Consider the following 15,630-nt stretch of genomic DNA (forward strand, 5'->3'; position numbering starts at 1 on the left):
TGTTCATAAACACCAGAACCAAGCTGAAGATAAAAGGCAAAGTAGCAATGGATACACGAGGCAAAACGTTTTACACAGTGATTAAATATGTGGCAATGGTTAGCAATGCTGCCTCACAGCTCCAGGGACCTGTCTTCAATTTCTGTGAGAGTTTCCTCCCACAGTCCAATGACGTGCTGGTTAGGTGTGTTGGCCATGCTAAGTTCTCCCTCCAGTGTACCCAACCCAGGTGCCAGAGTGTGGCGAAGAGGGGATTTTCACAGTAACTTCATTGTGGTGTTAATGTACGCCTACTTGTGACACTAACTTTAAATCTGGAAGGTGCTTCCTTGGTTTGGAGGCAGGTTTAATCGAGGCATTCAGGTTTTGGGACGATGGATTAGACCGCTATCTATGAAGGAAGAATGTGCAGGGAGAATGGCACAAGGTGCATTGCTTGTTCAGAGTGCTGGCACAGGCATGAGGGCCTGAATGGCCTCATCCTGTGATGTAATAGAACCCCATTGCAATTTGTGCAAAATTAGCCTTATTTTCAGATTCTTTCCAGTGGGCACGTTAGCAGTTGCCCAGAGATATCCCCCCCCCCCCCCCCCCCCGCCCTCTCTGAACTTTCCATCCCTCCTTGGTTGGACGTATGTCTTTGCGGGGAATTATTGTTCTCTCCTTATGGCTAGAATTGAAAGCCGGGAGGAGGAGGTTCCTTGGCCGGAATTTTCCAGCCAGTTACTCCCTGCCGCTGCTGCAAGTGAGGATGAAGAATTTGGCGCTCAGCCAAATCTCCATTCACTGCAGCGGGACTGGAGAATCCCACCAGCATGACTGGCCAGAGAATTCCAGCCCTTATGTCGGAGTGCCCACTGCCTCTTGAAGAACTAACCTTGGGTTAATATGTGGATTCGCTGAACAAGTTTTGCACTCATGGCCAATGTTTTAGGAGCAAGTTCCTTGTGTTGAATTGCTCAGTGTGTTTTGGCGATTACTTCAAGGCGGTCCTTATTTATTAAATTTGGTTACCAGTATTCCTTACCAAATTTGAGGCAATTGACAAAAGAGCCAGGTGGGAACTGAGGAGTTTTTGTTTTGCACAACCAATTTGTTCTAATCTGAAATGTTCCACCCGAAACAACAGTGAAATCTGATTCAGTGGGAGGAAATTGGATGAATAATCATGGGGTAGGATTGCGGTGAAGGAATAAAGCCAGTGGGATTAAATAGATGGATCTTGCAAAGAGCTAGTACAGGCATGATGGGCCAAATGGCTGCCACCTCCCATTGTCTGTGCTGTAACAAGTTTCACTCCATAGAAAAATGTCATTGTGAACAGCTTTGAGTTCTTTCATGTAAGAACGCTGTATTGTTTTACTTTACAGTACAATATTATTCTCTTGTCTTTGGGATTCGTTGCTGCATCTCTCTCTCCTGCTCCCTCCCCCTGTTCTTTCAAACAATTTTGTGAATTGGAAGTCGGAGACCAAGCGGGCTGACCTTAACAAGATAAATCTTTTGTATTTACAGCTGGAGCTAGCACAGAGAAACGCAGATATCTACGCAGTCCCTATGAAGCTACCTAAAGCAGAACACTCCCAGCTCCAAAGGTAAAACAATGTGCCGTATCCTGTAAGATATAGGAGCAGAATCGGGGCCATTCGGCCCATCGCATTTGCTGCAGCATTCGATCAAGGCTAATGCCGCACGTCACCTCTCCGAGCATGGGGCCACATGGTCCTTTGTGAATCTTATCTACTGTTCAGTTAGATTATGGCTGATCTGTATCTTACATGCTCTGCTTTGTGGTGTTGTCACAGTTGGAAAGGACTGAGTGAGGTTAATGTTCTGTATTCCCTGATGTGGATTTGTTTGGGGCACTGAGTTCTCACTTTCTCTCTCTGTGTCTCACACAAATCCCTAAATTGAAGCCTTTGCAAGGCACTCCATCTAGTGGCCCAATTGAAAGTCTGTCCACCCACAAAGTGGGTAAACTTTTGTCTGAAGGTAGAATCTGATTTTTTTTTTAGTTCAGTTGCTGCTGCTTTTCCCATTTTAACTCCACATGGAATAGACAGGAGGCCATTTGACCCAACTGGTTCCTGCTACTTTAAATAAGTCACCTCCCACCTCCTCAAACATAACCTTCTATTCCTGACGTCAGTCTAACATCTTCTTGTCTGTGGAATACATATAACCTGATACAAAACTGAGAAGCTGCTTCATTTAAACCTACCCCATTCCCCCTGCCTCTACTTTTCCATGCAACCTGTAAACTCCTGGGACGTGATGAGGAAAAGATCCTTGTATTTCGATTCAGCAACTCCCAGATATTCCAAACTGCCTCTTCCACCAATGAAGGCCTTCTGAAGTGACAATTTGAAGGACGAATCCAGATATTTTGACAGTTCCCCTCCCAGCTGCAGGTCATGAATGCGCGTTGGCCCGGGAAGAAAAATCGGAACATTCCGGGAAGGCAATGGCCTGGTGCTGTTATTGCTAGACTATTATTCCAGGAACTCAGCTAACGTTCTGGGGATCCAGGTTCACATTCCGCCACAGTAGATGATGGAATAAAAAATATCTGGAATTAAGAATCTGCTGATGACCATAGTCGGAAAAACCCATCTGGTTCACTAATGTCCTTTAGGGAAGGAAATCTGCTGTCCTTACCGGGTCTGGCCTACATGTGACTCCAGAGTCACAGCAATGTGATTGACTGTCTCTTGCCCTCAGGTAACTAGGGATGGGCAATAAATGCTGGCCCAGCCAGTGACACCCATGTCCCATCAATGAAATTTTTTTAAACAACCTGAATGGAAGAATGTGCATTTACGTAGCACCTGTTGCATCTTCCTAAGCACTTCACAACCAATGGAAATGCTTCTTACCTGATGCCGTTACTGTTTTAATATAAGGGCAAAAATCTGAGTGGTCTAAAGCCAGGAAAATGAAGGGGACGGGGAAAGTAATGAGTGAAATTAACACCAGAGTGGAGGTAAAACAGCATCTAAATCTTTTTAATTTGGTCGTTTTGTTATGGTGAGCGGCGCAGGGGTTAGCACTGCTGCCTCACAGTGCCCGGCTCTGCATGGGGTCACTGTCTGTGTGGAGTTTGCATGTTCTCTCCGTGTCTGCGTGGGTTTCCTCCCACAGTGCAGCCTGTCGAGAGAGGCTCTGGATCCCCGCCACTCTGAATTAGAGTAAGCGGTTAGGTGAGGTGAAGCATTGGTGCCACAGATGAGTGCTGCGTTGGGTCTCCAATAAAAACAGCAAATGCTGGAAAAACGCAGCACATCTGGCAGCATCCCTGAAGGTAAAAAGTGGAGTTAATAGGATAAATTTTCCGCTTCTGCATGCTGCAAGAATTGTGTGCGGGGGAGGAATTTTGGACCATTTAAAGGTCCATTGACCTTGAGTGGGAATTCCTGGCCTTGGCGTGGATACCACCGGAAAATCCCACCTAACGTTTGAGTCCGTATGACTCTTCGGAACTCAAACACCCATTTGCTGGTTCTCGGATTTTCCGTTTTTTGCTTGTGTTTTTTTTTATTGGATCATTTTTGCAACTGGAAAAATGATTTTCTTTTTTCAAAAAAAACAATCCAGGCTTTCCGAACCCCAGAAGCACCCGTCGCAATCCTACCATCACCCCAGCGGAGCTGGTTACGGCAACGAGGACGAGGAGGATGAAGAGGAGCAGCAGTATCGCAGGCAACTAGCCGACCATTCGAAACGCGGTTACTATGTACAACAGCAATCGCAACCAACCAAATACAGGGACACGGAATTGTAAAAAGCAATATTTTTTGTAATCCAGATTTTTTTTTTTAAGAAACTGAGCTAGTTTTCTGAAAAAAAAAGGGCTGGAAATGGACAGCAGGTCCATTAGTTCCTGAACCTTCAGCTACTGTGACTCGCTGTGTATTTGTGACAACATTCTTATCTTAATAGGACTGTTTGGAATAACATACTTTTATACTTTATGAATGCTATTCTAACTGCCTTTACTGTTTCTTTTTGCCATTTGAATAAAGTTTGTCCTTATGTTACGGTTCAAGAGCAAATTACAATTAAGTATATGAACTGGCCAGACATCTAAAGAGATTAGAGTTCTGAACAGTAGCACAAGTGCCTTTTTCCTCCTCCCTTGAAAGAATTTTGATCGTAAAGGTGTAATTGGTGATGGTAACGACACTGGAATTTGAGTTGATTTGTTTCACTAACTGATTGGCCATCGTGGTATAAAGTTTTTGTCCAGACCAGAGGAAACAGATGTCTAATTTTGTATTGCCGTTTTATAAGTGGTGTGTGTGCGTTTTGCGCACAGAATGTTTATTTTGTCTCCTAACCTATTGAAATGGACTTGGGTTTTAAACTGATCAAATAAAATAAGTTGTATTTAAGTGCCACTGTTTCCTAGTGCTTATGATGTACTTTTTTAAAAAAACCTCCTGATTTTACTGGGTGTTTTTGCTCTCTGGTCCTGGAGTCCTGTCATCCTTTTGCCCTCTTTATTTTGATTTACTTATTAGTGTCACAAGTAGGCTTACATTAACACTGCAATGAAGTTACTGTGAAAATCCCCTAGTCCCACACTCCAGCGCCTGTTTGGGTACACTGTGAGGGAGAATTTGGTGCCTAACCAGCACGTCTTTTGGAGGAAACCCACGCAGACATGGGAGTGAATGTGCAGACTCTGCACAAACAGTGACCCAAGCCAGGAATCAAACCTGAGTCCCTGGCATTGAGGCAGCATTGCTAACCACTGTGTCACCCAATGCTGAGGCCCTGAGTGTCAGCCATGGCTCAGTTGATGGGACACTTGCTTTTGAGTCAGAAGGTTGAGTTCAAGTCCCGTGCCGTAGACCTGAGCATAAAAATCAAGGCAGCTACTCTGCAATGCCATTACTGCAGGGGTCCCGCACTGCTGAGAGATATCCTGTTTCGGAGAAAGCTTGGAACCCAAACCTAACAAAAGATTCCTCAATGACACCTCCCCACCAATAAGGATTCTTCATATTCCACTGTTGCTGAGTCCTTTTCATCTACACTTCCCTCGTAGGCAAGTATCTCAGTCCTGACTTGTGTCCTGTAGACAGGAGAGAGGGAAGGTTGCTTTTTGCAGAATACCCAGGAGGAATCGCGTGTGGAAGAATAACGAGAAATATTTCCCCAAACTGCTGTGTGACTGGCAAGACATTGAAGCTGGAGACGTTTGACAACCCTTCTCCAATGGCCTGTGTCTCTAATGACTGTCATTCAACAATAACAGCTTCCATACATATAGCCTTTTAATGTAATAAAATCTTACAAGCTGCCTTTCAGAAGTGTTATCAAAATGGGGACACAGTCACATGGAGGTGAACAAACTCTTGGTCAAAGAGTCTTGAGGAGCACCTTGAAATACAAAAATTAGCTAGAGGGAGGGAATTCCAGAGCTCAGGGGCCGGTTAACTGAAAATATGCCCACCGTTTGTGCAGTGATTAAAATTAGGGATGCTTACCAGGCCTTCTGTGTTTCTGACACAGTCCAGGGTGTTGGGAAGAAGGTTATTTGGTTACCAAGAATTAGAGGAGTGTAGATACAGGAGGGTGAGGGGCTGAGGCTTTTAAATTCTTTCATGGGTTTGGGAATCACTGGCAAGGCCAATATCCTTTATTGGGGAGTGGCTTGTTAGGTTATTTCAGAGTGTGGTAAAGAGTCAACACATTGCTGTAACTCTGGAGTCAAGTGTGGGCCAGACCAGGTAAGGACAGCAGATTTCCTTCCCTAAAGGACACTAGTGAACCAGATGGGTTTTTAGGACTCTGGTCTCATGCTCATCGTTACTGAGACTAGTTTTCAATTCTAGATTTATTAATCCAATTTAAATTCCACCAGCTGCCATGCTGGGATTTGAACCCATGTCCCCAGAGTGTTAGACTGGGCCTCTGGGATTTTTAATCTGTTGCTGTTAGCGCAACACCATGTGTCCTGTGAAGGTTATCGAAATGTAGATGATTCCATGGAGGGATTTAAAAACCAGGATAAGAAATTTTTAGACCAAGATGTTGCTTAATCAGGTACCAAAGTAGGCCATGGTCTTTAATCCCCATCTTCATGTCCCTTTTGTGATTGGACACTGACATACTTCGGCAAAAAATGGTGTGGGATTTGAATGCGGCCGTTATTCATCTCTTGCCTGCTTCAAGGTTTTGATGAGGTTTGTGACAAGTATCCCTGGTGTAACCCAAACCTGAGTGCTGTTGAGCTGGTGAGTTAATGCAGCTTAGATCATAAGATATAGGAGCAGGATTAGCCATTTGGCCCATCAAGTGCTCTGCCGGCCAATCATGGTTCACATGATTCTCATCCCCATTCTCCTGCCTTCTCCCCTTATTGATTTAGAACCTATCTATCAGTCCTAAAGACACTCAGTGACCTGGCCTCTATAGTCCTCTGTGGCAATTCCTCCTCATCTCCATATAAAAAGGAGCATCCCCTCTGAAGTTGTGCCGTGAGTTCTGATCTCTTCCAATAGTACAAACATCTTCTCCACGTCCACTCTAGGCCTCTCAGTATTCTGTAAGTTTCAATTTGATTTCCCCCTCCCTCTCATCCTTATAAACTCCAGTGTGTAAGTCCAGAGTCCTCAACCGCTCGTTATGTGACAAACCCTTCACCCTGGGATCATTGTTGTGAACCTCCTCCAGACCCTTTCTAAGGCCAGCACATCTTTCTTGGGTATGGGGCCCAAAACTGCTCTCAATACTCCAAATGGAGTCTGACCAGAGCCATATATAGCTTCAGCAGTACATCCCTGCTCTTGTATTCTAGCCTTCTAGAAATGAATGCTAACATTGTATTTGCCTTCCTAACTGCCGACTGAACTTGTATGTTAACCTGAAGAGAATCCTGAACAGGACTCCCAAGTCCCTTTGTGCTCCAGATTTCTGAAGCCTTACCCCATTTAGAAAATACTCCGTGCCTCTTTTCTTCCTACCAAAGGGCATGACCTCAAACTTTCCCACATTGTATTCCATCAGCCACTTCTTTACCCATTCTCCCAGCCTGTCCAAGTCATTCTGCAGCCTCCACGCTATCTGCCCCTCTACATATCTTTGAATCATCCACAAATTTAGCAATCATACCCTCAGTTCCACTCTTCCAGATCACTAATGTATACAGTGAAAAGCTGTGGTCCCAGTTTGGTGGCATTATTGAAGACTCTTTCCATTGTTTTACACTGTGTTAGGAAGGAGGCTCATTGAGGCAAGGGAGGTGGGATTGGTTCAGATTTTTGTGGGTAGGACTAAAGGTGGACAGGTTTCCAAATTGCCTGGCTGATATCAGTGCCATAGTTATACCTTACATGAAAAGCTGAGTGAGAGAAGCAACTTGCTCGCTACATGTCTGGCAGGTTGTGGGTTTCTACAACAATCGACAATTGTTCTATAGTTGTCATTACTTCTACTGAATTCAAATTTCACCATTTGCCATGATAGGATTTGAAACCAGATTCCACAGCATTATCCTGAGTCTCTGGATTACTGGTCCAGTGATAATACCACCGTGCTACTGCCTGTGGGTGCCCATAGTCTTGGCATTATTGATATTTCTCTATAATTTGTGGAGTGAACTGAATTGGCTCAACTTTGGCATAGAAACAACAGGAGGAGGCCCTTCAAGCCTGCTCGACCATTCATCATGATCATGGCTGATCATCCCACTCAATAGTCTGATCCCCCTATTTCCTTTGGTTTCCAAAACAATGGCGTGCAACATGGAGCTTGAACCCATGACCCTGAGATTAAGGATCTTGTGCTCCATCAACTGAGCTAGCCAAAGGGCGTCCGTGGGAGAAAGACTAATAGGATCATCAACCTGAAATTCGAAGCTTGAGACACTTGCAGCATCTCAGCCTTGTCTTTGCGTAGGATGTGGGTGAAGTTGGCAAGGCCAGCATCTGTTGCCCATCCCTAATTGCCCGTGAACTGAGTGTCCTGCCCAGCCATTTCAGAGGGCAGTTAAAGGGCTCACATTGCTGTGGCTCAGGAGTCACCTTTAAATCTCACAACACCAGATTAAAGTCCAACAGGTTTATTTGGTAGCAAAAGCCACTAGCTTTCGGAGTGCTGCTCGTTCGTTAGATAAGCGGGAGTTCTGAAACTGCATGTTAACCTTAAGGGACTCCCGAATCAGGTCTCCCAAGTCCCTTTGTGCTTCAGATTTCCAAAGCCTTTCCCCGTTTAGAAAATATCCACACCAGAATTTCCACTCACCTGACGAAGGAGCAGCACTCTGAAAGCTAGTGGCTTTTGCAGCCAAGTAAACCTGTTGGACTTTAACCTGATGTTGTGAGATTTCTTACTGTGTTTACCCCAGGCCAACGCTGGCATCTCCACATCGTCCTGTGTAGGCCAGATCAGATAAGGATGGCAGATTTTTTTTCCCTAAAGGATATTGGTGAACCAGATGGGTTTTCAAACGACAGAAAATGATAGTCTAGCTTTCAATTCCAAATTTATTAATTGAATTGAAATCCCACTAGGTGTCGTGGTGGGATTGAAACTTGTATCCACAGAGCATTAACCTGAACTCGTACTGCAGTGACTATCACTACACAACTATTTTCCCCTTTGCTGTCTCGCACATGCACATGTTGGCTTCACTATAATTATAGTTGTTATATTTTCAACCAAATCCTATAGTGCAGAGGAGGCCATTTGGCCTACTGAGTCTGCACTGTAACCTTTCCCTGTATCCCCATGCATTCACCCTGCTACTGTTCCTGATACTAAGAGGCAATTTAGCATAGCCAATCCACCTAACCCGCACATCTTTGGACAGTGGGAGGAACCCCCATGCAGACACGGGGAGAATGTGCAAACTTCAGTAGAAAAAGTTTAAAGTTAATTTTATATTATTAGTCACAAGTAGGCTTACATTAACACTGCAATGAAGTCACTGTGAAAATCCTCTAGTTGCCACACTCTGGCATCTGTTCGGGTACACTGAGGGAGAATGGCCAATGCACCTAACCAGCACATCTTCCAGACTGTTGGAGGAAACCGGAGCACCTGGAGGAAACCCACGCGGACACAGGGAGACTGTGCAAACACCACACAGACAGTGACCCAAGCTGGGAATCAAACTTGGGTCCCTGATGCTGTGAGGTAGCAGCGCTAACCACTGTGCCACCACTGTGCTTTCTGAAAGCAATGCTTTTTGCATTAACTGAACAGTTTAGGTGAGAGGGGGGTTCTTTTGGGAACTGAACAGTTTAGGATATGACCATTTTGCTTCTCTTTACCGAAGAGGATTAATCAAAGCTGCTTAGGTCATTACCACATTGATGTTAGGAAATTTATTCATTGGTTTTCGTGCGTTTCTTAATGTTCTCATTTAAATTTTTCCTTTGAGAGCTCAGTCTCGACCAAAGGTATCAGCTTCGCTTTGACGCTTCTTGCCCAGAGCTATGATGCTCTTAGTTGGGTTTGACTTGAGTATTCCCAGCATGTGCCCTTCCAAACATATCAGTTAATGTTCAGTCAGATGGAATATTTTCCTTTAGCCGCCAGCAATTTATGATCAGTTGTTTTTTTCAAAATTACACGTGAGAGAGAGTGAACAAATTTCAGAAGCTTTAATCCAAGAGTATTTATTAAACAAGAGAGAGAGGGAGATTATGTAGCTGTACAGCTTATGTTCTATAAACTTCCAAAAGTGTAATAAGCTGTAAAACAAAACTTCTTTATGCTAATGTCAGCTACATTTGATTTTCTTTTAATTTATCTCACCTGCTTTAGAACAAAGAAAATTACAGCACAGGAACAGGCCCTTCGGCCCTCCAAGCCTGCACTGACCCTGCTGCTCGACTGAACTACAACCCCCTACCCTTCTGGGGACCATATCCCTCTATTCCCATCCTATTCGTTTATTTGTCAAGAAGCCCCTTAAAAGTCACTACCGTATCTGATTCCACTACCTCCCCCGGCAATGAGTTCCAGGCACCCACCACCCTCTGTATAAAAAATCTGCCTCGTACATCTCCTTTAAATCTTGCCCCTCGCACCTTAAACCTGTGCTCCATAGTAGTTGACTCTTCCACCCTGGGAAAAAGTTTCTGACTATCCACTCTAACCATGCCTCTCATAATCCTGTAGACTTCTATCAGGCCTCCCCTCCGTCGCTGTGTCATTAGCAGTTGTAACAATTTTAACATTTTCTAATATGTGTGGAACAGAGGAACTGCACAGTCCCTTTCCTCATTCTATTTGGATTATTTCTTTTGATTTGATTTGCTTTATTATTGTCGCATGTGTTGGTATACAGTGAAAAGTATTGTTTCTCGAGTGCTATACAGACAAAGCATACCGTACGTAGAGAAGGAAAGGAGAGAGTGCAGAATGTAGTGTTACAGTCATAGCTAGGGTGTAGAGAAAGATCAACTTAATACAAAGTAAATCGATTCAAAAGTCTGACAGCAGCAGGGAAGAAGTTGTTCTTGAGTTGGTTGGTACGTGACCTCAGACTTTTGTATCTTTTTCCCGATGGAAGAAGATGGAAGGGAGAATGTCTGGTGCACGCGGGGTCCTTGATTATGCTGGCTGCTTTGCCGAGGCAGCAGGAAGTGTAGACAGAGTCAATGGAAGGACTTTTATTAAGGAAAATAAAGCCTATCCAATTTTGAAAACCCACATTTTTTGGAAAGTGAAGACGAGAGCAGAGTGGGAAGGGAGTTGGTTATGGATAGGGAAAACCTTTGGACTCATTGTGCATCATTGCAAGGTAGGTGGAGAATTAAAGATGAGGTGGGTGACAGTGGAGTATAGGACTAGAAATGGGTTGATTAGATGCTTCATTAAGGCAGTGGTGGAAGAGAAGGAAGTGCTGGAAAGGATTAGGAGCCTGGGGGGATGGTGGTGGTGGTGGGGGAAGGGGTGAAGCATAAGTGGTGGAAGAATGGGATGTCAAAGGAGTCACTGAGGACCACATTCACCCCCCCCCCCGCCCCCCTCCAACACTCCACCCTCACCTTGTTCCTGAAAATACAGCCATCAGAATGCTATCATTTCACCTGAATGTTATGATGAAAAATGAGTCAGTGTTTAGGTGCTGGGGAATGGGTACAGAGAAGATGTCAGGGGTAAGCTTTTCACCCAGAGGGTGACGGGTGTGTGGAATCGGCTGCTATCGGTGGTGGTGGAGGCAGATTCGATAGGGTCTTTTAAGAGACTTTTGGATAAGTATATGGAACTTAGTAAGATAGAGGGTTATAGGTAAGCCTAGTAGGTAGGGACATGTTCGGCACAACTTGTGGGCCGAAGGGCCTGTTTGTGCTGTAATTTTTCTACATTTCGGAAAACAGAAAGAAATAAATGCAGTTGGATACTGCTGGAAAGAGAGATGTGTTGCCAATCTTTTCATCTTGCTCTCCTCAGGACAAACCACAAGAATCCACATTTCAAATGGTCACAACACCTTATAAATAAACTGAATTGGGAAAAAGAAGGGGAAACAGAGACAGAGCAACATGGAGACAACTGATAACATTTGATGTCAAAGGAATCATCAAGAGCTATATCTTGGTTCTAAGGAGACTATATTTTGATTTCAAATTCAATCCAGTTTCTACTGGGTGGCTACATGCAGGTAAAAAAATTGTCTTTATTTGGTCTTAACTGGTGCAGATACAGGATTGTGGCTTAGTGCAGATTGTAGGGACAGAATAGATGGAGCTCTGAGCTAAATTGTATAAGTTTATTTATCAGTGACACAAGTAGATGTACATTAAAACTGCAGTGAAATTACTGTGAAAATCCCCAAGCCACCACATTCCGGTGCCTGTTTGGGTATACTGAGACAGAATTCAGCACGGCCAATGCACCTAACCAGCACGTCTTTCCAAATGTGCACAAACACAGGCCCTTGGGTTACTGTCTATGCGGAGTCTGCATGTTCCCCCCGTATCTGCATGGGCTTCCTCCGAGATCTCCAGTTTCGTCTCACAGTCTGAAAGACGTGCTGGTTAGGGCGCATTGACCCGAACAGGTGCTGGAGTGTGGCAACGAGGGGATTTTCATAGGAACTTCATTGCAGTGTTAATGTAAGCCTTACTTTGACACTAATGATTTTTTTAAAAACGGGGAGAATGTGCAGACTCTGCACAGACAGTGACCCAAGCTGGGAATCGAACCTGGGTCCCTGGCACTGTGAGGCAGCAGTGCTAACCCACTGTGCTATGCTCAATCATTGAGGATTGGCAATGGAAAGATGTTCTATTTCCCTGCAATAGGAGGGCTCAGTACTCACTAAACTTTTGCACAAAGGGCAGGAGAGCGGAGGTGAGATTTCAATCGAATTGCGAGTATGTGGTATGATGGGTTTCCCCAGCTTTAATTGGGTCTTCCCATGGTCTTCCAGATGAGGAGTGAGGTCCCCATCTACCCTCTTCAGTGGACAGAAAGATCCCATGTCCATTACTTTGATCAACAGCAGGGGAGTCCGGTATTCTGCACCCAAAATTTAACCCTCAAAGCAACACCGCTGAGACAGATTATCTGGCGATTATGCTGTTTGTGGGATCTTGCTGTGCGCACCTTGGCCGCTGCACTTCCTATCTGACAACAGCGACAGAACTTCTGGGATGTCATCCGGTCCCATCAACGGCACACCCCATCTGTGAATTTACCAGCAATTAGGGATGCATTCAACCGGAAACCTGATGACAACAGGGGATCGAAAGATCCAGCCGTTTACACTGGTACGAAACACGTGGCAGCTTGGAAAATCCCATCAAGTGTTCAGTTTTGACTATTTATTGAATCCCTACAGCGCAGAAGAGGCCATTCAGCCCATCAAATCTGCACCAACAACAATCCCATCCAGGCTCTATCCCCATAACATCACATATTTACCCTAGCACGTTCCCCCTAATACTAAGGGGCAATTTAGCATGGCCAATCAACCTAACCTACACATCTTTGGACACTAAGAGGCAAGTTAGCATGGCCAATCCACTGGGATTATGGAGGAAACCCATGCAGACATGGGAAGAACGTGCAGGCTCCGCACAGACAGTGACCCAAGCTGGGAATTGAACTGTGACACAGCAGTGCTAACCACTGTGTCACCATGCCATGACCCTTCATCAGAACTAATAAAATCTATTATTGCCCAAGCTCAGATCTTGTGGTTGACATTCAACAATCGCACCCTTATCGCTACCATACGTGTACATGATGTGGAACACCACAAATAGAATTGTGTTTGAAGGAAGTCACCCCAGGAAGTCAAACAAATCATATCATGAACTCCAACATTGAGCCATATAATGGTAAGGCTAATGGAACTCTTCATTATTTATATTAAAGGATACAGCAATTTCAGGTGTAGGAATAAACAGATGTCTCACCTCAAATATCCAAAGGTTTCTGCCTGAGTTTTGCTGCTGCTTTGGAATTAGCTTTGTAAAAGCAGCTCCTTGCTGCCTGACACTGAATTGCAGTGTAGAGTTTCTGCATTTGTGCATTGCGCAGTTACGGAATTCACCACAGAAAGTTGTCTTTTCACGGGAAGCATACATTCCCTTTTAATCCTGTGATGCATCAATTACTGACAACCAACCTCTCTGGAGTTGGAAATTAAACTTTACAAATGTGGAGAATCATTCCTTCAGGTTTTAATTATTAATGTGAATTTTTTTCAAACTATCAAATTAAAATGGTTAAGAAACGTGTTTACTTTATCCCCATCTCTCTCTCTCTTAATCCAATTTTTGTTTCCCTCCCTTTGGGTGGAATTTCACACACCCCCCCCCACCCCACTGTCAGGATTTTCCAGTTCTTACCGAGTCAGTGAATGTTTGAATGGCTTGCCACATTTTCCAGACCCGTCACAATGGGGCTGTAAAATTCCAACCTTTATTTCTCTTTCTGCAACTGATTAGACATTGCGTTCACCCACTCTTACGTACACGTCCTCGCTCAGACCCTGCACCTATTATTTCCCAATCCTTCAATCTTTTGTTTAAGGACAGGCAATGTTTCATCCCCTATTCCCTCCGCTCTCAGTGCCTGGTTTCCCATACTGCGATATTATCAGGTTGCACCTTCAGCAATTGGTTAACACGGAATAAGCTAAAAGTGCAAGAGGCAAGTGTAAATTCTGGCATGTTATGACTCTTCAGAAGTAAGTTCACAATCATTATAACTTTATTCAGAAAGTGGAACTCGCTACCACAGGGAAGGGCTGAGGTGAATAATATAGAACAGATGCAATTCATAGAATCCCTACAGTGCAAAAGGAGGCCATTTGGCCCATCGAGCCTGCACTGACAACAATCCCACTCAGGCCCCATCCCTTTAACCCAAGTATTTACCCTTCTAATCCCCTTGACACTAAGGGGCAATGTAGCATGGTCAATCCACCTAACCTGTACATCTTTGGGACTGTGGGAGGAAACTGGAGTACCCGGAGGAAACACACACAGACACGGACAGAATGTGCAAACTCCACACAGCGACCCAAGCCGGGAATTGAACCTGGGTCCCTGGCGCTGTGAGGCAGCTATGCCATCACCTGCTACTGCTGTTGGTGACCTTCTCAATCTCCTTCTTCTTCAGCCTCGCCCTGGTTGAGCTCACATTAATATTTATAGCACGGGGGGGGGCGGCCATTGGGCCCATCATGTCCATGCTGACCAACAAATCCATCACCCATCTTATATAAACTTCAGCTGCTGTACCCAATCTTGCACCACATCCCATTCACCCATAACCTCGCTTCTCACTTTTAAAATTCTAATCCTCCTCTTCAAAATGCTCCATGGCCTTGTGTTGTCTCCAGCCTACAGCGCAGAAGGAGGCCATTCAGCCTGCACCAAGAACAATCTCAGTCAGGCCCTCTCCCCATAACCCCATGTATTTATCCTACTAATCCCCCTGACACTAATCTCTGGGATCTTTGTTTAAGAAGGGTAACAAGAATAATCCTGGTAATTACAGGCCACTGAGCCTTCCATCAGTGGTAGGGAAATTATTGGAGAGGATTGCCCAAGAAAGGATTTATTCCCACTTGGAAATAAGTGGATGTATTAGTGAGAGGCAACATGGTTTTGTGAAGGGGAGGTTGTGTCTCACAAACTTAATGGAGTTTTTCAAGGAAGTGACGAAGATGATTGATGAGGGTAGGGCAGTGGATCTTGTCTACATGGACTTCAGTAAGGCCTTTGACAAGGTCCCTCATGGCAGACTGGTGCAGGAGGTGAAGTCGCATGGGATCGGAGGTGAGCTGGCAAGGTGGATACAGAACTGGCTCGGTCATAGAAGATAGAGGGTAGCAGTGGAAGGGTGCGTTTCTAAATGGGGGGTTGTGACAAGTGGTGTTCCTCAGGGATCAGTGCTGGGACCTTTGCAGTTTGTAATATATATAAATGATTTGGAGGAAAATATAACTGGTTTGATTAGTAAGTTTGCAGATGATGCAAAGGCTGGTGGACTTGTGATAGCAATGAGGACCATCAGAGGATACAGCAGGATATAGATTGGTTGGAGACTTGGGCAGAGAAATGGCAGATGGAGTTTAATCTGGACAAACATGAGGTAATGCATTTTGGAAGGTCTAATACAGATAGACAGTAAATGGCAGAACCCTTAAGA

At 44.6% G+C, this 15,630-nt stretch overlaps 1 protein-coding gene across 4 annotated transcripts in view; it reads left to right on the forward strand.

Annotated features, from left to right (window-relative positions):
- The window catches only part of LOC145342851 (tight junction protein 2-like), a 122,860-nt gene extending 118,469 nt beyond the window's left edge, over window positions 1-4,391 (forward strand). For all 4 annotated transcript variants that reach the window (XM_080188365.1, XM_080188364.1, XM_080188363.1 and 1 more), the window contains exons 22-23: window positions 1,516-1,595; window positions 3,595-4,391. In XM_080188365.1, coding sequence (XP_080044491.1) covers window positions 1,516-1,595; window positions 3,595-3,781 — 267 coding nt within the window. In that variant the 3' untranslated portion in view covers window positions 3,782-4,391. The remainder of the gene's footprint in view (window positions 1-1,515; window positions 1,596-3,594) is intronic.
- Window positions 4,392-15,630: the final 11,239 nt, after the last annotated feature.

Source organism: Carcharhinus amblyrhynchos, chromosome 5 (genome assembly GCF_965287045.1).
Source record: "Carcharhinus amblyrhynchos chromosome 5, sCarAmb.v2.hapA, whole genome shotgun sequence".
Taxonomy (NCBI): domain Eukaryota; kingdom Metazoa; phylum Chordata; class Chondrichthyes; order Carcharhiniformes; family Carcharhinidae; genus Carcharhinus; species Carcharhinus amblyrhynchos.